This window comes from Diachasmimorpha longicaudata, chromosome 7 (assembly GCF_034640455.1).
Source record: "Diachasmimorpha longicaudata isolate KC_UGA_2023 chromosome 7, iyDiaLong2, whole genome shotgun sequence".
NCBI lineage: Eukaryota > Metazoa > Arthropoda > Insecta > Hymenoptera > Braconidae > Diachasmimorpha > Diachasmimorpha longicaudata.
The window spans coordinates 4,156,800-4,181,505 of NC_087231.1; the positions used below are offsets into that span (position 1 = coordinate 4,156,800).

Sequence of the window (24,706 nt, forward strand, 5' to 3'; positions counted from 1 at the left end):
GAGCCAGTGGCGCCGCCATCGCAACATCTCAGTTGGTCTTTCTTAGTATCTCCGCACAGAAAATCCCACGAATCTCCTCGTCCCTGATATGACCAACGACCGGTTGTCAGTTACCAAAGGCACAAGACCGATTGCGTCGCACTATTCGCATTAACAAGATTGATCGCAAGAAAAAAAAAACAACTATCATTTTGTATCAGAGACAGAGAGAGGATGCTAATGACAGCAGTGAAAAGAAAAAAACCAACCAACAATTAAAATAAAGTAACGAAAAATCCTAGTGATGATGGAATTTATAATTTATGTGACTATTCGAGCTGTAATAAGATACATTGCCATGAGGCCAGTGCGCTGCTCACATGCCGTTTGTGAGATGGAGCCATTCGAAAATAGAATTGTTAGCTTTTCCGGTTGACGGCGTTATTTTTTTTCAACCACAACGTCGAGTTTTTCAATTGGATGTCTCGCAGTTCGTTGATATTTATCTACTGAAATTACTCAATGTCAAGTGTAAACACACCGATAATACGTAAAATGTGGGGACATGGCGGAGTGTGAATTCATTGAAATGATTGGCGATTGTCAGTGATCGAACGTTTTGACAGATATTTTAAGGGACAAGAAAGCACTGTGGGTTTTATCACAAAAGCCAGAGGGGTAGGGTTGAGAGGAGGATGGAGAAGATCATGCAACCACCCCTACCACCGCCACCACTGTCTCAGGAGGACAATATTTTGGCCGATACCAGCACCAGTGAAACCACTGTCACACACGTTTTGACATTTGGTATGGATGCACATTGTTTATTTCTATATTTCTTGGGATTTTTTTTTTTTTTATTTATCGACTAACTAGGTTAGGTGTGCCTGCGAGAGAGAATGGATCGAAGTTAAAGTTGAGCGTATGATATTCTTTATCAGTGTATTATTTTCACGCTTGCGATAATAATTAATTGTATTATCGTCGAGGGGATAATCGTCGTTTTGTAGAATTCTGTCGACTATTTGGATGATATTTTTTTATTTAAACTGATTCTGGGTATGGTCTAGATGAGTGGGAATGAATTATTCATCCAGATATTTCGGGGAACTCGAATAATTAAATAGATATTCCGTGAAAAATTGTCGGAACTCGTAAATTTTTCATGAGAAAGTTTTCGGTGAATTTGTTGGCATCAACGTTTTCAATGCTTTTACGTCCCTTTCGAGAACTTTCGTAGAATATATTGCATGAAATTTATTAATCGCAGGAAAAACTATATCTTCTGTATCGATCAAACTTCATGCTTCACCGTAGTTTGAGTATCGAGTTGTCTTCATGTTGAATGGAAGTACGATTTGAGAAATCCGAGAGCTGTCACGATATTCCGGATTGATAAAGAAACCAATGTAATTTCCAATAACATAGGCAATACATAAATTATCAGTGGAAAAACTAGCCATTAATGCCAGGACACTATTGAATTAATAGAATCGTTAGTAAAAAAAAAATGTCTGGAATGATCGCGTTGCAGGAAGTCTAATCCGATGGAGAATAACACAGAGTCAAGGATAGCATGGATGATATAAATAATTGAAAAATACGAGTTGAACTCAAAGATTGTTTGCCTTCGGGGCGGGATGTTGATTGTCCACTCATTTTAACCACCTTTTGGCACATGACACACCGTGAGTCATCGTGTTTACGTCACCGTTCATCCACACTGCCCCCAAATGAAGATTTAAAATCACAGCATCATTTGTTCTTTTAAGATAATGACTTGCATTTTGTCCGAAGAATTTACGGAAAATAAATGATCGAATTAAGCCGTTAAATGCGAAACATCGTTGACAGATATAGCCGAATGTTGAAAAGTCATTAGAAGTTCTTCCAGACTCCTTGTATTTTTTAATTTTTCCAAGAAGACTTGGAACAAAAAATCGATGGAGTAAGTGAATGAAAAACAGCGTAAAAAATATAATCAATTCCAACAGAATGAAGAATATATTATGAAGAATTGTAGAATAAAAACTGGATTGCCGATCGTAAGTCGTGCTCCTATATTTAGTCCGCAAAATGACTTAGTGTTCTAAAAAAAATGTTCATTCTCCAGCCAATAAATAAATGTTGAAGTATATTCTGCAGGAATGAGAGGGTATTATTTAGCCGATTGAAAATGCTAGTTTAGCAAATAAAAAATCACTACAAATATTCCAAGAAAATCAAGACAGCCTGTTATCTCGAGCTGGCTAATGACTTCAGAGAGAATATCCATCGCTGCTCAATATTATCGGCTTTGTCCCTGAACATTTTCGAGTGAGTAACTAAATGTGAAAGAAATCCAATAAAATTCGCCCTTATAACAGCGACTGTCCCTATATTTAGCCCCAAATGACTGGGTAACATTAAAAAAAAAAAAACTTCTGATTCCTCACCGAAAAAAACAATTCTCCACAAACCATGGACAACACACATCATAAATCACAATGTTGTTTGTCGAGTGAAAAAAAAAATCTAAGTGCTTATCACAACTCGGTCATTAAAACCGCAGAAAAATATGATTTCTCAACCACAGTAGAGGGGCCCCAATGATCACCGACTTCGCTCCTGAAATCTTATTCCCCCACCCCAACAATTCCCGTGTTTTCCAAATCAGCTGTTATTCTCCGACGTTGTCGTGTCGGGTGGCTTGTCGGCCTGTATCGTACGAATGCCATACAACGGCGTCGAGGGAGGTGAGAGAGTGAGGGGCGTATTCAGTCGGTCGGCAGTGAGCCTTCGTGCCACTTCGTGCTCCTCGACTCCACGTAACAGCGGTGAAGCCCCGGTTTCCTCCATCAATTTCTCGGAGCATATTTGTTATTTTTTTTTTTTTTCTTCAAATTTAAATGATTAATTGAAAACCGGAATTATCTGCGCACAAGATATTTATCAAGGAGATAATTTTTCAGTGAAAAAAAAAATTGTGAATTAAATGATCTGTAAAAGACAGTGAAAGTTACGGATGAAAAAGTGTCGGTGAATTGCACGAACGAGGTGTTTAAAGTGAATCCCGTGGTAACACCTGGCGCGGACACCAAAGACTATTCAATGAACCCCGTTTGACCCTCCTAATTTCCCATACGTATTCCAATAAATCTAGTGGGTGGTGGCTGCCGTGAGGAAAAATAATTTTACTCAACTGGATAATAAATAATTTCAAAGGACATGAGAGTAATGCTAGATTGATATTACACTGGTGCTATCAGATATCGTCCGAAAAGCCTGAGGGGTGCTAAGAGTGCGTTAACCCAGGTGCATGTCCACAGGGAGTCCGAAAAAAAACTCCTGAGGCATTTGATTTCCGTGAAATCAGGTAGATCGAGGTGTAGAAGAGAAACAAAAAAAAACAATTATTTTCCAGTGGATAAAAGCCTTGTGTTTCCTTCCCCGGAAGACTAAAAAAAAATCCGTAGATTGCATCGGTACGTCAAAATTCCCCACTTCCATGTCGATTGCGGTGGATTACGAAACGTTAAATTTCGTGGACAAAACGACTTTCGTGCGTGCTTAAGGTCTCGGAGAGCAACGAGAGAGGGAAAAAAGAGGCCTTGTCCCCGTTAAACTGTGTCAGTAGGATAACACCAGATACTGACTTGCATCAGGACACGAGTGTTTGAGTGGCCGAGGTGTATCGTCAGTAAAATTGAAATAATTTCTGGAAATTATTTCAAACCCCGAGGGAATTTAATAAATCTCGTGCTCCGATCAACCGTGAGCTTCAAGGCAAAACGTTCCGTCCACGTGTCGACACTTTGATCACGTTCTCGTCTCGAGGCACGTGGGTAACGTTCCCCAACGCACGCAGTAGATTTAGTCCTTCTGTTTGTGAGTGATCATGCGCACAAGACAAATGTAGTGGCAAATAATCACTCTGTTTATCTGTAAATTTTGAGAAATTGAAACAACGCAAATATCGAACTCTTCCTCCCCAATTACATTGTTGACATTTTCAAGTGGTTAAAAAATTGAAAAATCAGTGCGCGAGTGACGGGAGAAGGTAGAAATACGATTCTCCTCCGTTGAACTTTTACATCTGATTGGAAATTAAAAAAAAAAATCCTATTGGGGATTAATAATTTGTGAATCTATTAGTGGACAAGTGGCAAAATAATGCTGGATTCTTAGCATTTGATTTTGGGAAGGTCAAACCTTCTAGTCTAGGATATTCACTGTCTTCATTCTGATATCGAAAAAGTATTTTCGAAATAATGAAAAATCCGGAGCACGAGAGCGGTTACTTCGAGGATGGTAGTGATGTGGAGATTGTTTTTGAGGAGAATGCTGTTGGGGATGAGAGAAAATGGGGTTCTGGATCGTATGGACTCTCTAAGGCCATACGACAGCTTGACGTCACCGATTCACCCGCATCACCGGAACCCACGGAGGATGAGCAAAACCAGGACAAAGGTAGTTACGATAATTACTAATGACACGTTAATTTATATCAATAAAATTTTGTCAATTTTCCTTCAAGGGTGAGAATTTTTTTTCCCCCCTTTCGTTTTGTGTGGAAAGTTCAATTGAATTTGAAAACAGAGTTCGGCATTTTAAATGCCTTCGTCGGGTATCAATTCTCTCCGATTAAGCTCGACTCGCGGTTCACAGACAGAGGTCGATTTCCATTTTGATATTCCCACTCTTAAAATCCTTTCCCCTCACTTTCACTCAACAAAAGTCGAGTTCTCTCGAATCAATTCCTTTCGTCAATTTATTCAAGCAACAGTGAAAAAAAAAAATCAGGAGAAAATATTGATAGTGGACATTGAAACCGACGATCCTAAAATGAAATTGCTGACGAAGTTCTCCTTCTAGGCATTTAACGAGGCTGAATATCTTGGAGTTCGACCTCCTTCGCCTTTTTCGAGAGCAATGACTGTACTCGTCCTCCCCCACTCCACCAAAAATCTCAATCTTATTAATTATCCCGCATTTCATAAACGTATTATTTTTTTTCTCTCTCGTTTTTACGATACAATATCGTCAATTGGCGTCAGAGATATGACTGGACGTTTGCATAAACAGGCGAATAATCCAGTCAGAAGGCAATAATAAGCGAAGAAAAATAAAATAACGATGGGGAAATTTATTTGAGTTACTTTGAAATTATATTTGGATACCGTGGAAAGTTGGGTGACTCTGGGGAGGCATCGGTTGACACGTGGCAACATATGGTGGCTCAGTATCAACTTGTATTGCTCAATAAATTTGAATTTCATATTTCAATTTCTGGGAAAAAAATTTGGAGAAAAAACTCGCGCAGTCATAACTTCGGTAAAAAAAAATCAGACATTTCGTTGGTTTTTCAAAACTCCTCAATGGGGATTGGGAGACGGAAATTTCTTTCATTAGTAGTTTTTCAATTTTTTTTATGACAGAAAAATCGTTCAGTCTTCCTGTCAATATTTACGGCTAAGAATAAGAGTAATTGAAATTCCTAGAAAAGATCTATGTCGTCTGCTAAATTATCCTCAGGGGCCTAAAATCCCTGAAAATTATCCGCTTATCGGTTCATAATGAACTTTTGATAGTTTAGACTGTCTGCAGTTGCTGTCTGAGAATTACCCTTAGCCTATCGCCTACTCCCCCACGTGTACAACTAGCAAATAGAGCACGAGTGTTGAATCGATCCATCGGGTGAAGGAGAAAGAGCACGTGGGGACTCTCGACCCACTGACACTCCGGAATGTTATTTCCCTGTCTCCCTGGTTCGATCCCTCCTGTGATGATTGGTATGACATTCATAAACCAATAAATTATATTTTGGTCAATTGGAATATTGTGAAATACCTTTTGGAAAAACAGATCAGACGTTGTTCCATTGGCGACAACGGCAATTCGATGTTCATAAAGAAACTCAGTGGGGGGGGGGCAGCCCTAATGAGGGATTCCCTCCAGGAATATCCAAAGCAATATCCGTTTTTAGGGACATTGGGTCTTACGGTCATGGGGAAAACTGGAAATTAGGGGTGAGGGGAGAGAATGAATAGATTTTACTTAAAGGTCTATCGAGTTAAACTCTATCTAAGGGTAAATGGGAGGAGATCCCCCCAAATTCTTAGTGGATTATTTTCTTTCACTGAGTTGTTGGAATGAGTTGTCCCCCGATGAAGTAATTTTGTCATTATTCGAAAGAAATGTCCCCTTTCTGCAGGTATAATGCAAGGTTGGGCATAATTTATTAATCCCTATACCCTGCAAAGATAATGCGGAATTTCGTCCAAGAATTATCCTATCATAAAATTTTAACAGCAACCAAAATTAAGACTTTCGAAGGTAATCACCCACGTGTTGTGGTATTTCAGCCTTGAATTTTTAAATAGCAGTCATTTAAGCAGGAAGAATATTTTTGATGGCCGAAAATTTTCAACGTTTCAAACTTAAAACTCATCTCTCTTTTGTTAACAGCCAGGGATTTTATTTTGGAATGAAAAAAAAAATATATGAGACGTCTTTGTGTGCTGGGACTAAAAAAGAATTTCATTGCCTGGTTTTTTAACAGCATGGAAAAGCCTTCAATATACTACACGTGAAGTTTATCGATTGAAAATGGTACGTAACATGCAGGTACCCGCGCAGCGTCCATCATTGACCCTCCGTAACGTCAGTACAACTGACAGAAAGTGAAATTGACGCGAAAAATATGGAAAAAAAAATAGTACAAAATAATAATTATTTTCTGGTCATTTTTTTTGTATAGAGGCCATAGTAAAGGAATAAATTCGGCAACTTTTTTCACGCCATAAGTTATGGAGTGACGGGTGAGATGATAAAAATACTTGTAAAGATCATTTCAATTTTTTTTTAACCTGACGGAAAGCGAAATACAAGCAAAATTGAATGAGAGATAAAAACGGTTAAACACCGGAGTAGTTTGAAAACCTTGGAATTTGGAACGTTGGTGATTGGTAACGGTATCACAAGCCTAGGGGCCTCAGTTTTGGAATTCAACAATTCGTTTCAAGTTATCATGCGCCTAAATTCGATGATAATGCGACAAGAGCTCTTTCGAGAATTTTAAACAGTGAATTTAAAATTTAAAGAATAAGTTTATTCAATTAACGCGTTAACTGATGTGAAAAGTTGGCCGTTGACGATCAGATTGTGACTTTAAGACAGTGTTGATTGGTTGAATAGCCTCGAGCGTGGTAAAATTTAGGTGTTTTATTGTCATTACCTAGGGAACGACAAAAATTGTTCATCCTCCAATTTTTAATCACCCTTGCCTTGAATAAAATCAAAATATTTCTCTACTGATAAGATAATAAAGAGAATAAATACAGATTTATGGAGATCGATTCGCCTCATTTTTTCCATATTAAATATATATATCGAGCAATATTTTTAAGTTCACGTTTCTGAGTTTTTTCATGAAATTAGCGTTCGCGCTAACTCGACAATTCCCGTGAAGATCATTCCTGCAAACTCAAATTCCAAAAGTAATGTTTTTCACACATTGCAAAAGAGAGAAAACAGTGGCAGAATGAATTATCAACCAATGATTAACAATTTTAGCACGAGTTTCAAGGAAACCCGATAAGAATATTGGAAAAAAAAAATGAAGTGAATGCATAAACCAATCACACTGAATAAGATTACGACTCCCAAGAAAAGCCCACAAGTGAGTGAAAGTCCCTGAGATTAATCCTCGTTATAATAATTCAAATAAAATATATTTCTTTCACTAAATAAATCCATGCACTCGTCGATTGTCTGGTATTATTATTCGTCCTTGATAAGACAATCACTGAAAAAGTATCAAGAGCGTTTTATTTTTAAACTCTCCTGCGCCGTCCTCTGGAGGGGAAAGTGAGAGGCAAAAAGAAAGGAAATTGCAAATAAGAGGAAAGGTAATTGTTTTGCAAACAACACCCGAATGATAAAGAAGCATTTTAAATTATTAATGAGTAAATAATACTCACAAAGTTCAGAGAAATAATTTACAGAGAAGTTAAATGAATATGGAAGTCATTAAATTCACATTTGAGTGATTATTGAACCTTCCAGTTACGTTTTCTTTTCTTATAAACGATGAGGTCGTACACTGGTTGTTCAATGTGCGATATCGCTTGTCAGTTTTATCTCGGAGGTCTGTCCAATGACACTGTCATTTCTTAGCAGCTGGTACCATCGTTTATGTCGGCAATAACGGGGGAACGCCTTGAACTTCGTCGCCGGATATGGCCTTTATTCTTAAGAGTGAATGATTGGAAATTCATCACACGACTGTTTCTTTCTATTTTTCAAAAATTCTCTTATCGTAATTAAATTAGATTAATTGAGGAAATATATACCTACTTTGGAGGAAAATCACCAAGACCTAGGAGTCATTTGAAAATTTCATTCAATATTTGGAACCCCTAATTATTTATCGTGAACCTCTCATTATTCGAAAAATAGAAAGAACTCTAAAAAATTAATTTCACAGATTGTGAAGAAATACAATCGCGAAACAACATTTAATGAAAACCTCCGTCGATGATTTGCCTCTCTCACTACCAATCTTACCGAGATTTTCGAGGTGAAATCTGCGGTTGAATCAGGCGTCTTGGAAGGGTAAACGAATGTGCAAGCCTTTTTTTTTTCTTTTCACGGAGTATAAGAGCCAGTCATTTAGCTCCGTGTACTACAACACAGACAAATGAAAAACGTTACTTATTACGGTATTCCCCGTAACAAACGGTCGACGGGTTGCAACCGTGCGCTATACGGGATTCCCCAGCTCTGGGACAAACCTTCTCAAAAACCGTCGTGCTTTCCAAGATCATTATCTTATGTTTCCTGAATTTTGGGGTTCTCATTCTGACTAGCTATTTAAATAATTTACATATAAACTTTAGCGTTTATGTTGCATTGAAATTCATCGTAAAATAAACGAAAATCAACAAGCAAATTGCGTTTTGTCAGCGACAATAACTGTTTATTTTTATTGTAGTTGATTCGCTCTTCCGGTAATGAGCCATAATACCCTTAATGCACTGGATTTTTCGGAAAATCTCAGTAAGCAGATGTTTTATCGTAACAACCACACATTCTTTACTGTAAAGCAATATGTTTGTTGATTTTGTTTACCGTTTGCACCGCATTTTCGTGCAAAAAAACACTATCGGAAGGAAGTCTGGATCGAGCTAAGGGTGCATTAATTATGAAAATTTATCCCCCCCTGTATTCCTAGTCAGGAAATAGTGGTACATATTTAATGAACATAGCAAAGGGTTCAATATTTTATTCTTTCAGTTGTCGGGTTTAACGTTTTATCCCCCTCTCCGTTACCTATCTAACCTAAACCTCTATTTAAAAAAAAATGTCTTTTGTCATTACTAATGCCTGAGATGTAATTATTTATCGCTGGGTTAATAGTCACGGCCTGGTTTCAGTTTAACATAAGAATATTCATTATTAATATGATCCGAGAGACGGTAACGACAATAAAACTCATTATTAATACAATTGTAATGACAATTAAATTTTTAATGACATTCTTTCCATAGTTTTCATTATTTCGACATGATTAATAAGTGGGCAATGGATAAATTTAACGAAAGCTAAAACTGTAATAGCTCAAGAGGTTCCGTGTTTTATAATAATCGTAATAAAATACCGAGGTTGAAGCAGTAACCACTTTTACTTAGATTTAACGGTCCTTTCTCTTTCCAACCTAATTCATCCCAAACACCGAAGAAAACCGAAAAATTCAATTACATCTTCGACTCACGATAAACGCTATCCAAATACCCACTTAAAGCCGCACAAGTGAATTACAAAATCCTGGTTAATACTGTTGAATAAAAAAAAAAACACGAAGAGGGGGTTGATGCATTGGGAAAGGGGGAGAAGGAGGAGGAGGAGAAGGAGAGATATACGCAAGTGTACAAGCGTGTTGAGCGCGCACGAGCTGTCTGACTCAGGTAACCGAAAGAAAGTCGGTCCCGTTACGAAATAGCGAGTGAATGCCGGTTATCTGGGTCGTACAAAAGCGGAACTTCCGCGGGGGTCAGACGAGAGCGACGAGGGGTGGAGGAGATGAGCAGTGAAACAGAGAGACGATGGGAGATGAGGAGTCCCGGGTTTTATAAAGCCAAATGTATTAACCAGCTTAATGCACTAGCCATCCTCCTCGGCCTCGTATCAAATGGTCTTTGCGAAAGAAAAATTTCGAAATTAGCTCACGCCCTCGTCGATCGTGCGTTTAATTTTTGCTGACAAAAAAAATCTTATTCCGAATGGCTATTTTTATGCTTGAGATCAGTTGTGAGGGGAAGAAAAAAAAAGAATCAGAAATATGGGAGCACGAGACGAACTGATAATTGAGTTGAGCGAAAAATAATGGGGGGAATGGAAAAAGATTTTAAACGTGAAGTATAAATTTCAAGGAAATATCATTATCAGAATTCTCCAACGGCTCATTGGGAAGTGGAATTTAGACGAAGATAAGTTAATTTCATTTCGATGTTGAACTTTGATGAGCTTTATCAGCTTCCAATGATATTTAGAAAACCGTCACCATTAAATTTTCGATATTTTTTTTTTCATTTTTAGAGATATGTCGTCAGGACTTATTGAGTTAATTATTGAAGCAGAACACTTCACCATCAAATGCTTAATTGAAGAGTTCCGTATTTTCAGAGGGGGCAGCAATTTTGAAGTAATTAGGGTATGCTTTTCGTTATCAGAAATTTCAAGTTTTGAAGTGGAATTTTTCTTGGACTTGGAAATAGATAAGCTAATTCTACTTAGATGTCAGTGTCTGATAAATATTCTCTAATAGAAGAAAAACAGCGACATTCTCATGAGTAACAACTCACAATCATCTCCAAAAAATATCGAGACAAACATTTCCACACATTTATCTCAATTCCTCCAGAACTAATTGCATAAATTACATAAACAAAACAATCTACAAGACAAACCCATACTTATGGCAATAAGTAAGTTGAAGGGTTTTCTATTTGTCTGAATAGCAAAAGTTTTTGAGCAATTAGGAAGGAAAAAGTTTTCATTGTCTTTCCTCGTTTAAACTCGATGATACGTCGCGACAGAAACGGAAGCCACGAAAGTATATAGTCAGTCATAAAACTGGGTCGCTAAGTTACCATTACACCTGTTCACAGAATGTATATATATATATATATATTTGTCTACTCTCTTGCGTCTTAACGTTTAAACGAGTAAAATGTACTTGTGTGGTGGAGTATCAACATAGGTAAACGCCAAAGTGTGATCATGGCCGCGCCATTCCACCACCTTGACACGGATATTCCACGTACAAACGAGAGCTATGTAAGCATCGAGGGGGGCGAGGGAGTTAACGGGAAAAAGTTCACAAGGGGTTGAATCCCATCACGTCGAGACACTATTTCTTTTCCTTTAAACTTGATCGATGAAATTTACGCGGATACAGAGAGACAGGGGCATATTAATGGGCATTTCATTTCACCTGATGCTATTTCATTTTATATTGTCCCACTTCCTCCTTTCAGATGCTATAGTGTAGCTATTGCCCTGAAAGAAGCATAAATATATGTCAAGAGGAAAAATTATAATTCGAAAAATTTCAATCTCAATTGTTTTTGGGATAAATTCATTTTGCAAACGAATGACTAAATTTGATTAGGAAACGCACTTGACGCATGAACATATGAAGAACTTTTTGTTCGATACATTCTCTCGCCAGCAATTTCCATATATTATCGCAATTGATTATTCAAATTTGCTGTAACAATTGTGCGATGTTTTTGTTGTTCAACTGAGCACGTGCCCCAAGGAGATTCGCCTTGCACACCTGCCAATGAGCAAATAAATATGTAGAAGAGACCAACAGTCTCATCTGCGCAGTGAGAAATATTCAATAAAAATTGTAATAAAAAATTTGCAGTTTGAAATCTAACCGATTATAATTTTTCATTCCAGTCAATCTAACTGACAGTGGTGGCCAGAGGGTAGACATGACGCACTTTGATCTGCTGAAAGTCCTTGGAACCGGAGGTAAAGTACTCGAAAATTAACAACATCATTATCATTTATGTAGAGATCCTTGAATGTTAATTCACATTTAACAATATGCATTGTTTTTTTTTTTATTCTCACAGCTTATGGAAAAGTCTTCCTCGTGAGAAAAAGAATTGGCGCTGATGTTGGTCGTCTTTATGCGATGAAAGTATTGAAAAAAGCAACGATTGTTCAAAAGAAAAAGACAACAGAGCACACTAAAACCGAACGACAAGTTCTCGAGGCTGTGAGGGACAGTCCATTCTTGGTTACACTCCACTACGCCTTCCAAACTGACGCTAAACTTCACCTAATTTTAGGTATGATTATGAATAATTCACTCTACCGAAACAATCCAATGCCCATGAATAATTTCTTATTGAATTTCAATAACTTCTATTCACAAACAATCAATGCTTGAATTTCAACAATTGTCAAACTTCCGGAAAATAATTTATCTCGTAATAGTGAAATGAATTGATCTATTTGCCGATTGAAATTGAAAATATTTTCATTTTAATTCAGATTACGTGAACGGGGGTGAATTATTTACCCATCTCTACCAACGGGAGCACTTCACGGAGGATGAAGTGCGGATATACATTGGAGAAATCATAATTGCGTTGGAGCATTTACATAAGGTTTGTATGAATAATTATGTCTCAATGATTCTTAAATCATTTTCCATCTCGATCAATGGTTTTGGCTCTACTCAATATGAAAAAAATTAATTAGAAATTGTTGTCCACAGTTGGGTATTATTTATCGTGACATAAAACTTGAAAACATACTTTTGGATCGTGAGGGGCACATAGTACTCACGGACTTCGGTCTTAGCAAAGAATTTCTGCCACACGAGAGGGACAACAATGCACGTGCATACTCATTTTGTGGGACCATTGAGTACATGGCACCGGAAGTTGTCCGAGGCGGTTCTGCTGGTCACGATATTGTGAGTACATTTTGATTATCTCGTTGGTAATTTTTTTCACTATTTTTACGAATCATGTGAATGACACGCTTATGTTGCAATTAATGTGACATGTGTATATCATTGTTACGATGTAGAAATGTGCAAAAACATTGCCAAGTATATAGATACATAAATATGCGGTGTAAGCAGTTCACCGAAGTGATGAAACGAGATGACTCAATTCCACTTGAAAAACGGTTTTTCAAGGATATGTTGGATATTAAAGGAGCGGAAATTGTCAAGATTTCTTTTGTTAAGACGAGTTACTATGAGATGTAGGAAGAGCTCTAACAAAAATTTCCTCCGATATATTTGTAGAGTAGATTTTTACGAAGATATATTTCACAGAAACTCAAGTTCTCTGGATAAAAAAAAAGGCATTAATGTAATTTCCAGATGGTGCCGTAAAGTTTTTTTTATCGGAACTTCTTCTCCAAGTGGAATTGTGTAACGAAAAATCTCGTAGCCTGAAATAACTCCTTTTGTCTGAGTTTTCCACTCGTCAATTCTCACTCAACTTATTCTGAACATTTCAGGCTGTCGACTGGTGGAGCGTTGGGGTATTGGCTTACGAGCTTCTCACAGGTGCCTCACCATTTACCGTAGAAGGAGAAAGAAATACTCAACACGAGATATCACGTAGAATTCTCAAAACAAATCCACCAATTCCAAGCCACTTGAGCCCAGAAGTGCAAGACTTTCTGGCAAAGCTATTGGTTAAAGACCCGAGACAGAGATTGGGCGGTGGGCCTGATGATGCTAAAGAGCTCAAGGAGCATCAGTTCTTCAGAAAAGCTCCCAAGTCATTCAGTTGGTCTGCCCTCGAGAAACGGGAGATTGAACCACCCTTTGTGCCTCAAATTGCTCATGAACTTGATACCAGCAATTTTTCGGAAGAATTCACAAAAATGGTGGCTGCTGATAGTCCAGCTGTTGTACCACCCAATTACGATAAGATATTTCGGGTGAGTATCTGCATTACGTTTTTCCCATTTACACAGATGAAAATACATTATATGCAAGTCCAGCAGAATGGGCTCTCATAATTTTCAAATTGATTTTTTATACTTTCAAATAATGTGTAATTCATCAGACTGATGAATGCCAAATGTCCTCTTTAATTTTGGAAATTAATGGAAGCCACCCACATCATGACCCCTATTAATTAACCTCAGTTGATTGAAATATAATTTTCTTTCTCTTGTCTGAAGCATCACGAACCATGAAAATTAAATTTTCGTTAAACTGTTCACAGGGTTATTCCTACGTAGCTCCATCAGTCCTCTTCGGTGACAATGTAGTATCCGAAGACATAGTCAAAGACTCAGTCCCGGAGGGTCATCATCAGGCCACATCACCCTCAGCAGTCCTAGCCAGTCGTTTCGAGGAGTCGACGTTCCTTCAGCACTACGACATTGATTCGAAGAGAGAAGCTCTCGGTGATGGTAGTTTCTCAGTCTGTCGGCTCTGCAGACATCGCCAAACGAAACAAGAGTACGCCGTTAAAATAGTTAGTAGACGAGTGGACTGTGGCCGAGAGGCGAATCTCCTTCGTGCCTGCCAGGGCCATCCAAACGTAGTAAAATTAATTGACGTCTACCAAGACCGTGCTCACACGTACATAGTCATGGAATTGCTGTCCGGGGGTGAACTACTCCGTTCAAATCGAAAAATGTCTGAGAAGGAGGCGGTAAAAGTGATGAAACAATTGGCATCAGTAGTTCAATTCATGCACTCCCGTGGTGTTGTCCATCGTGATTTGAAGCCTGAGAATTTAGTCTACGCTCACTCTGGACCGGATTCTCCAGTGAAAGTAGTGGACTTTGGCTTTGCCAGATTGAAGAGATCCTGCGAGCCCCTTCACACACCTTGCTTTACACTTCCTTACGCAGCACCTGAAGTCCTAGCCCGTCAGGGCTATGACGAGAGCTGTGATCTTTGGAGTTTAGGGGCCATCCTGTACTCCCTCTTGTCTGGAAAGCCTCCATTCAAGGTTGGGGGTCTGGATCTAGCAAGTAGGATCCGAACTGGAGAAGTTAACTTTGATGGAGATGAGTGGAGGCACATCAGTCCAGCTGGGAAAGAAATAGTGAAATCACTGCTGGCAACAGATCCACATCAGAGGCTGACAGCAGCAGCTCTCGTTCGCCACTGTTGGCTGACCGGTAGCTCAACCACACCTATTGAACCCCTCCACAGTCAGTCCACCTTTGCCATCCACGAGAGAGCCAATGCTTTCAAGCTCAAAAACGTGGATGGAGCCAAGTTGGCGCAGAGAAGAAAACTCCATAAACGATCCACTTCGTCTTCCGTCTCCTCCTCAGCTTCCACCACCTCCTCCAGTCCCTCTTCTGTTCAAGTATTGAGACCCCCCAGTGCCACGACTTCTATGACAACTTCAGCATCCCCAGCCCAACCCAATGCCTTTGACTTTGGGGAGGACAGGGTCAACGAGTACTTGAGCTCGTTGTCCTCGTCGTCTGATTCTAATTCACCGAGAAGTATTCTTCAAGAGAGCGAGAGGGTCAGAGAGCCCCTCGAAGCACCCAAGGCCAAGAGGAGAAAAAAAGACGATATGGACGACCAAAACAGCAATAGCAAGAGTAATAGCAGTGGCAGTGGGCCTGTGACCAGATCTAGAAAGAGGAAACTCGAGCAGGCAAGTGGCTCCGACAGCTCTATTGAGTTTTCTGAGGGAAGGGAGAAGCCTGAAGAGAATCTTCATAGGAAACAGAAGACTGGAAAACGACCCAGGAGGCACGGTGGTGCTGCCAACGATTAGTAGAATAGTCGCATTGTTTTAAAATGATCAATTTTTATCAATCAATTCTTCGTATTCCTCTCGAAGGATCTTGGCAGTATCAATCATTCCTAAATGTACTTCTAGGTGTACGTAGAATCATTTTTTCAAAGAAAGCTGTTTCTGTGTCGAACATTGGTGATATGTATTCATTATTTATGGGAGATTCACTTCAGTTGCTGGGATATAAGATGTTTTTTTTTGTTCTTCATTTCTACTAATCTGAGTATGTCCGGGTGTCTCAAAATTATTATTAACTTAGTCGAACGCAGAATGCAATTATTTTCTGTTGATAAATTATGATTATCTTTGGTAACTAACCAATGGAAGACTCAACGAATGGCAAACATAATTTCCGTTCTCCCAAACTAGTGATATAATGGTGAAAAAAAAAATATATTTCTTTTCTATAAAAGGCATTAGTCCACTCAATGATGGACAATTCGTATGGAGTTACCGAAAGACTTGATTTAATTTTTCAATTCGTTGGAAGTAAATAACGAGATTTCTCGTACAATAATACTGATGAATATGCCTTTAAAAAGTGAGAGACGTATAAAAAATTCATTGACTGTTTAACCTGACGTGCAGTGTTTGTTGGGAAATGGCAATTTATTAAGAAACAAATAAATAAAATTGTATACTATGGTAAAGACTGAAAAGGTTGTATACCAACTCAGGGAACAGAATTGAGATGTGAATTATCGGCGCCACAATCAGACGATTGAGAAATAATATGCATAATCGGTATGAGGCGATTTAATACGCACATCAACCAAAGATGACTGAAGCATCACTGCTGTAAGACCAAAAAGAATTCAATGAATTTAAAATGAGAATTTACACATGATGACTTGTAACCGAGGAATAACTAATTCACACGTCATTCGACACATGAACATTTATGTAGAACACTCGCAGATAGAAACAAAAATGAATTATATATTATTATATATTGAAGAACTCTATATTATACAAGAATCGTCTATATTTAATATTAGAAATAACGAACTATTCTTTAATGAGAAAAAAACCTTAAAAGTCATTATTGATTATTGAGTAATAACAACCGAATGGGGAAGATGGCATTGTTCTTTCGCTCTATTCTGATCTGTTCTGTTCTACTTGAAATCCAGCAATTTTCAATGATAAGAAATTGTCGGGATTATAGGACACTTATCGATAGATATATTTTTATCGAGCATAATAACGCAATCCAAATTCAAGATTAGATATTTCGAGAATTATTTCGTTTATATGAATTATGAAACACGTCTACCTTTGTTATTGCTGATTGTTAAAATAAATCATATTGTGATGTTTAAAAAAATTCGTTCTTTACTACTCCCTCAACAACATTTGGAGATGATAATAATGGAGGGAAACATCGAAAATTTTCATCTAGTGAATTCTTCGAGTGAACCAAGTCCTCACATGGTAAGTCCACCTCCTCAGGATGTCAATCATCTGAGGATATTTTTCCCAGATTGTTTTAATTTCGAATAAATATTTGTACGCGACCGGCGGGTTGACGTTCCCATTTGGTTGAGAATCGGAATTTAATTATATAATCTAATCGATCGTGAGCTCTAATAGATGGAAATTACATTAAGTAAAAATCCATTAACATACCACTCATTGATATGATTATTATTCCCATAGACGTAATGAGCATTAATACGCACTTGCCGTAATTATTTCGAATAATTTGACAATAACGCACCGTCTTCAAATTACTTTCTTCAACTACTACTGGTAAACAAACTTATAGGACTCACCACCGCCTCCACCGATGAAGGAATATCACACCTGAAGCCTCATTCACACTGGACACTTTGATACACAGGCACAAACACTTTTGCTCTCCAACACATACCCTAAACCATCACCACGATCCCCCAATGCCCAAAATATATTTCAATTGTTTTTACGAATTACAACAAATAGGTCTCGTTCTGTAACTCTCGGTTCTTAGAACTCCACATCCTTTATTCAGAATTTCTCCCCATCTCCAAGTATTTCTCACCGACAATATCTCCCCACATCAATTTTAATCACAGATTTTGGTATAAACAACTCCTACCCCCTATCGCGTGCCCCACAAGCAGTCGTTTCACTGTAAACAAACACTTCTCCTGGGAGTCTCATGCACTGAACTTTTTGTTTCCAAACACACTAACCTGCCAAGCCTTGAACTATCGTCACGATCCCACAGTTCATGAACATGTATTTAATTGTTAGTACGAATTGCAACAGCAAATCTCTCTTTATAGCGGTCGATTCTTGGAATCCCGCGTTCATTGCCCGGCATTTCAGGAGCGTCCCTCCCCCTCTCGCGCCATTGGTACTTCTCACTGAAAATATTCCCCATCCCCACATTTAATTCCTCATTTTTTATCAACAAATGCCCTTGTTATCCCCCACTTGCCGCACACATTCTTCACCGAACAAACACATCACTTTTTTTAACTGTAAACAACAACATCGTCCCAAATTCAATTCAAACCGGCACCTGAATCTCTTCGTCGATTTCGCAACCAAAACCGTTGACTATGCTCTGTTCCTATTGGCCCAGTCCATTCAAACCCCATGAAACTGTCGAGATCCCACCAATGAGAAGGGCCACCGCGATGGCGTTGCTAAACAACCGGCGATCAACCCGTTCCCGTCTGACTAACTCTCGCTTGACTACAGCAGTACAGAGCTCATCGCGAGAGGGAGAGGGGGGGAGCAGGCTGAAGCGTGCGCATCACTCGCACACGCAGACGCTAGTACAGTCCATTCGGTTTCAGTAAGGCGAGCAGTGAGTCAAAAACCGTCACAAAATACATATCCGGCGGTGGTGACGCTGAGTAAACGTGAACTACCAATTAATAATTTGGTTTAATAATTATTGTGGGTAATATTGTCACGGTGAACAGTTTATTTTGTGTTAAAATAATCGATAATGTCAACAAAAGCGAGTAAAAAGACGGTTGCGGCGTCGTCGAGCGTCAGCTCGGTGCAATCGCCTCAGCCAAGTACCTCGACGCCAATAGGCCGGCGTCCAGGAAGCCCACTTAGTCCAACACGTTACTCACGTCTACAGGAGAAACAGGATTTGCAAAATCTCAATGATCGTCTCGCCTGCTACATTGAAAAAGTACGTCACCTGGAGACGGAAAATTCAAGGCTCTCGAGGGAAGTGCAGTCATCCCAGGAGGTTACAACGAGGGAGGTGTCTAATATCAAGTCTATGTACGAGCATGAGTTGTCTGATGCCAGAAAATTGCTGGACGAGACAGCCAGGGAGAGAGCTAAACTCGAAATCGACACCAAACGACTCTGGGACGACAACGAGGATCTCAAAACCAAGTAATTATTATTTATTATCAACCCCATACAGCTTTATGGCTAACCTCCATTAGGGGGGAAGGCTGGGAATGTCCTCTGGCCTGAAAAGTTGAAGATCGGTATTTTTGTGTTCAACTTGTTGGCTGCAACCTTGACCATCGGTAGTTACACACTTTTCGTACGCTGGGTTATTAGATAGTTATGGAATTTGATTAATCATCATGTTTTATTTCTGAACGTGACTGAATGGTGAATCAAGCAACAAGAATTTATTGATAATGTTTATTTAATGTTTCTGACCTCTATAAAACCAGATTGTCGTATTTGTCAGCTCTCCCTCGAGGTATTAACCGTCCCAGTATTTTGTGCAATGTTTACATGGGAATTAACGAGTCTGGGCGGTCGCGTAGAGGTACGATCTGGTCAATTTGTGTTATCTGGAGTTGCCTCTGTCGAATTATTGGGGGAAAAATAAGGGAAAGTCCGGCCGGTTAATCCCTGAATGGGCTGGGATCATCCCCGCCTGTTGAAACTTCTACGAATTATTAATATTCTGAAGGTTCAATACAATTTACGATCGAATTGTCCCAAAAATACAGTACCTGAATGTACTAAAAATTCTGTGAATGGATGATTGTAAAAAAATTCAAGATTAATTTGTACAGTGCATCGAGGTTTTAACTGGAGAACGTAGCATCTGGCGTTGTCGCAGATGATTGTGCATAACTCTGTTATCTCCATAGGCCCTTAACCCCCTCCCCCCCCACACATTTCCCCCTGGGTTCAGTTTAATGCGTGGGCTGTGGAATATACCGATGCCTGTGTGTCTGTGAAGGGCACGGCATTCTGAATTCAGCCATACCGTACTACACCAGCAGTTGCGTCACGCGTACTATGTGGTGATGATGTCAGCCCTAGTGCCGGGTCTGTATTACCTGATGCAAAGACATTCGCCCCGAGCCTCGTCTGCTCCAATCCAATAATAAATAACTGGCTTTTTATTACGTGAGATCATTATCTTGGGTGCCACAATTTCCTCAGCAGCTGAGTCCGAAATCGGCATCGATCGTTAAAAAAATCATATAATAATAATAACAATAGAAGTACATAATTTAGAAATTTTCTGGAATTTTTTAAATAATTTTTTCAATTTACAGAAGGTATGAGGATCTCGGAGTATCATAATTAGTTTGATTTTTATTTAGAAAGACTCACGATTTCCACAATGCGGTTTAATTCGTCATCAACGTTGGCTTGAGTCATTCTATCTATTGCAAGGGATTGCACTCGCGCAATTGAGAAGATAACACTAAGTAATTAGACGATGGAGATAATAAGAGGAATTGTTTTTGAATGCATTGCCGATTGCCCCGATCTCCGGTGATTTCTCTTTTGGAGTGATCCCACCACTTCTCGTCATTCATGAGAAATGAAAGTGATGGATAAGAAAATGTCAGAGATCGTGCGTGAAATGAATTTCTTTCACCTTCGATTATCAAGGATTCCTCGGATGGCAATGGCAAAAGCGAATACTTTGTATGCGCAATTCGTAATTAGTGAAATGGATGCTTTTAGCATAACGATATTCATGGAGGTGTGGCATTGACGGATCGTCAATGTCATCATCATTATTTCGATCTTTGCAAAAAATTTTGTAACTACATTTAGCTGAAGAATTTTGGAAAATATTCGATTTTCGTCTCTCTATGTTAAGCGCTTGGGTGTTGAACAGAAGGGAGAAAAAAAAATCTTGAATAAGATGCTGAACTTGCGGCATGACATTGGCTCCAACACACGCTGCCGTCACGCACATGGCAAATGATACATTACACCCCCTACTAAGTTAAAGATGTTATCGCTCCTGTTTTGCGTCGCGTTCCGTAACGTTCAAATTCGCAATGTCTCCTGCAAATAATTTTCTTTAGAAATTGACGATTTTTAGCGAGCGATCATCGATCCTAAACTTTGTGTCCTTCAGCCCGTGGACAAGACGATTGCGGGAAACCGTGGGTAGGAAATAAACGCTCGATGTGGGCCGAATCGACGGAAATAGACAGCACGAGACATCATTCTTTCCTCTCTTTCATTCAAATTTACGTTACCATTTTGCACATGGGGGTAAATCACGTATTTCCTCATGTTGCTCGTTGTTTTCGAGGTTCCGAGATTTGATTCTCCGGGTGTAGACTCGAATTTGAAGATTGACGAGCTGAAAGTCCTGGCGAATCGATTCTAGATGGGGGAAAAATGGCCGTTTTCTTTTTACTGTTAATGGCACGGTCAACTAGTGGGCCAAGGATAGTGAGATAGTCTCACAGAGACAGGTGAATTATTGCTGCCTGTATAAACAGGGTCACTCCCATGTCTCTCGAGATCACTGTGTGAATGTGTTTACCCCGGCATTTTTATCCATTACATCATTCAACCGCGGTGACTTCAAGTCCAGAATATTGGGAATATTAACAAGTTGTTGAAGAAAAACATAAGAGGACAACCGAATTTTTTGTATATTTTCTTCTATTTGCAAAGCAATCAAATTAAATTGTTAAATTTTTATTATCTAGGTTGGACAAGAAAACAAAGGATCTTCAAGTTGCTGAGCGCAACGCATCGATCTACGAAACCCGTTGCAATGACCTTCAGTCACAGTATAATCAGTCTCAAGCTGAACGCAAGAAGCTTCAGGAGCGTGAACGTGAGTTGGAGAAAGAGGTGGAGAGGCTGAAGGGGCTGTTGGATGACGCTAGAAAGCACCTTGAGGAGGAGACCCTCCAGCGTATCGATCTCGAGAATAACATTCAGAGTCTCCGTGAAGATATCAGCTTCAAGGATCAAGTCTTCCAGCAGGAGTTAACCGAGACTCGCACACGTCGTCAAGTGGAAATATCGGAGATTGATGGACGTCTTGCTGAGCAGTATGAAGCAAAACTCCAGCAATCGCTCCAGGAATTGCGTGACCAGTATGAGGGACAGATGAGAGCCAATCGTGAAGAGATCGAGCTCCTTTATGAGAACAAGATCAAGAATCTAACGTCTCACGCTCAACGCAACAGTGGAGCTGCAACGCTGGCTGTTGAGGAGCTCAGGCAGACAAGGACACGCATCGATGGCCTCAATCAGCGCATTTCTGAGCTCGAGTCTGCCAATAATTCCCTCAACGCACGTATCAGAGATTTGGAGAACATCAGGGAGGGCGAACGTGCCAGACATGCTGAGGGTCTTGCTGCACTGGAGGCAGAGCTCAGTAGGATGAGGGATGAGATGGCGCAACAGCTGCAGGAGTACCAGGACCTTATGGACATCAAGGTCGCCCTGGATCTTGAAATTGCAGCTTACAGGAAACTCCTGGAGTCTGAAGAAGCCAGGCTCAACATTACACCAGTCCAGTCACCAGCTACAGCTGTCTCCACTGGTAGGAGCACACCATCCAGGCACACCCCTGTCAGGGGTGGCAAACGCAAGCGCACGCTTCTTGAGGAGAGCGAGGAACGCAGTAGCAGTGACTACAGTGTCGTTGCTTCTGCCAGAAGCGATGTCGAGATTAATGAGGCTGATCCACAGGGGAGATTTGTTAAACTGATAAATAAGGGAACCAAGGTAATTTAAATGTCAGATTAGGACTGTTTCGGTGTCTTGTTGGACTATTTGATTGGATTGTTTTTATCGCTTTAGGAAATTGTTCTGAGTGGATGGCAACTTATTCGAAAAGCTGGAGCCCTGGAGACTGTGTTCAAATTCCACAGGACTGCTAAGATCGAGCCAGGGGCGAATGTTCTCGTGTGGTCGTCCGATATTGGAGCGACTCATGAACCTCCGTCGAATATCGTGATGAAGGGGCAGAAATGGTTTATTGCGGATAACATGACCACTACGCTTCTCAATAATGAGGGAGAGGTACTATTTTTCAAAATTCTTTTGTATTTATGCATTGATCTTTAAATGTAGTGGGTTGGTAGGGGCAGAGAGAGTTATCGGAGTTTTTTATGAGTAGAAAATATCTATTTTGCAGGAAATGGCAATGTCTGAACGAAAGAGGCAGCAAATGACAACTTCAATGTCTCGACACAGGGAAAACTTGGGGTTTCGAGGATCTGAGGATCTTCACCACCAACAGGTAATAAAAAAAACAGTTCTTTTCAAATTTTTCAAGTAGCAAAGGTTATGGTAAAATTATTAAAATATTGAGTCTTCAGTACAGCATGTTTAACTAACAAAAAAAAAAACTCCAGCAGAATGTACATTTTTGAAATGTTAGTGGGAGAGAAAGGATTCCTCATAAATTGTTAGTTAAACATTATGTTTGGATACAAGCAGTTTAGATGTCAAAAAGCGAAAATAGAAACTTTGAAACTTGAATCGATCAGTTGGGGGGGAAATTCAAATATGTTCAATTCTTCTGTCATAGAGAAGATTTCTCTTCTTCCGATAATCAGAGGGTCCACGACTCTGATGGACAGCCCATGTAAGTTATTAATATAAAAAGGTCTTTAGGTGTTCATCGAATTCACAAGTGCATTTAATTTTTCATTTATTAAAATGTATTAATTCATTTTTGCTTAGTTCTAAGCACATTTTCTATTCATCACTGCTTCACTAAACTTAGAAAATAAAATAATTCATTCAATTACAATAATGAAATAAAAGGCAATGAAAATGGAAAGTAGGAAAAACTAAAGTGATTGATATAAAATATGAAAAGAAAAAAACTGGTAAGAACTTTCTCGCTATCGACGAACTGCTTGCATCATTGTGACTAATGAGAAAAAAAAATGATGTCAATTTGATTTTCAATGACGCCTTCACGTCTATACTTGCCTAAAAGTCATTAACTCAAGCATGTTGGGTTTCGGTGAAAGATTAAAATCGAATGTAAATCATCGGGAAATATTCATAACATTTATTATGTTCTAGGGTGACCCCCAGGGTGAGGAACGCTGTCGCCTTATGTAAGCCATAAAATTCGTTAAGTCCAAGATTTATAAAATTCAAAAAACAAAACAAAAAGAGTTTTAATTAAGCTTATTAAGATTATCGAAGGGGAGGAAGGGGGGCATTTTATGCTGCGAGAATTCGTTTAGAGGATGAGAATAATCTATCATTTAATACCGAGGACCGAGAATGTTTTTCATTAATCTGAAGGATAAAATGAATATTGAAAAGGAGGATAAAACTCACGCTTGATAGATGCTGATTATTAGTCGTTATAAATGCATTTGAAGATCTTTATGGAATTCGCTGTTAATTATTGCATTATTTTTTCTCTTCAGTCGCTGTGAAAATAACTTCCACATTATTATTTTTTCTCTTCAGGGAAAAACAATCAGGATGTTTCCTGACTCATATAATTTTGTATAACGTCTATTAATTAGCTCTTTCCAATAATGCACAATCAAAATTAATTTAGATATGAAAATAAGCAACGATGGTGGAAAGATTATCACAATAATACAATTGTAATGTATCTGCATTTACCTGAGTCACGACAGTAGTACACGACAAGAGGCGGGGGAATACGGACGAATGTTTTTTTATGTCAAATGCTTATAACACTTCCATGGATAATTATTAATAATAAAATACAAATCAACAATTAA

At 39.0% G+C, this 24,706-nt stretch overlaps 2 protein-coding genes across 4 annotated transcripts; both read left to right on the top strand.

Annotated features, from left to right (window-relative positions):
- Positions 1-139: 139 nt before the first annotated feature.
- Positions 140-17,109, top strand: LOC135164904 (ribosomal protein S6 kinase alpha-5-like). Of its 2 annotated transcripts, none has more exons than XM_064125684.1 (7): positions 140-786; positions 11,929-12,003; positions 12,108-12,326; positions 12,532-12,647; positions 12,758-12,958; positions 13,516-13,944; positions 14,235-17,109. In XM_064125684.1, exons 1-7 carry the CDS (start codon positions 675-677, stop codon positions 15,759-15,761), a joined length of 2,679 nt encoding a protein of 892 aa, XP_063981754.1. In that variant the 5' UTR covers positions 140-674; the 3' UTR covers positions 15,762-17,109. The 2 variants fall into 2 exon arrangements, with proteins under 2 accessions (XP_063981754.1, XP_063981753.1); XM_064125683.1 differs by lacking the exon at positions 140-786 and adding an exon at positions 1,047-4,428.
- Positions 17,110-18,537: 1,428 nt separating this feature from the next.
- On the top strand, positions 18,538-24,706 carry LOC135164911 (lamin Dm0-like). 2 transcript variants are annotated; one of them, XM_064125697.1, is made up of 6 exons: positions 18,538-19,133; positions 21,677-22,709; positions 22,785-23,006; positions 23,122-23,226; positions 23,518-23,574; positions 24,024-24,706. In XM_064125697.1, exons 1-5 carry the CDS (start codon positions 18,727-18,729, stop codon positions 23,539-23,541), a joined length of 1,791 nt encoding a protein of 596 aa, XP_063981767.1. In that variant the 5' UTR covers positions 18,538-18,726; the 3' UTR covers positions 23,542-23,574; positions 24,024-24,706. The 2 variants fall into 2 exon arrangements, with proteins under 2 accessions (XP_063981767.1, XP_063981766.1); XM_064125696.1 differs by lacking the exon at positions 23,518-23,574 and having other exon boundaries at positions 18,539-19,133.

Coding starts and splice junctions, on each gene's coding strand:
- LOC135164904 (XM_064125683.1), top strand. CDS start 4,230: ATGAAAAATCCGGAGCACGAGAGCGGTTACTTCGAGGATGGTAGTGAT. Junction 4,429..11,928: donor TGAGCAAAACCAGGACAAAG/GTAGTTACGATA, acceptor TTTTCATTCCAG/TCAATCTAACTGACAGTGGT. Junction 12,959..13,515: donor GTTCTGCTGGTCACGATATT/GTGAGTACATTT, acceptor TGAACATTTCAG/GCTGTCGACTGGTGGAGCGT.
- LOC135164911 (XM_064125696.1), top strand. CDS start 18,727: ATGTCAACAAAAGCGAGTAAAAAGACGGTTGCGGCGTCGTCGAGCGTC. Junction 19,134..21,676: donor AACGAGGATCTCAAAACCAA/GTAATTATTATT, acceptor TTTATTATCTAG/GTTGGACAAGAAAACAAAGG. Junction 23,227..24,023: donor AGGATCTTCACCACCAACAG/GTAATAAAAAAA, acceptor ATTATGTTCTAG/GGTGACCCCCAGGGTGAGGA.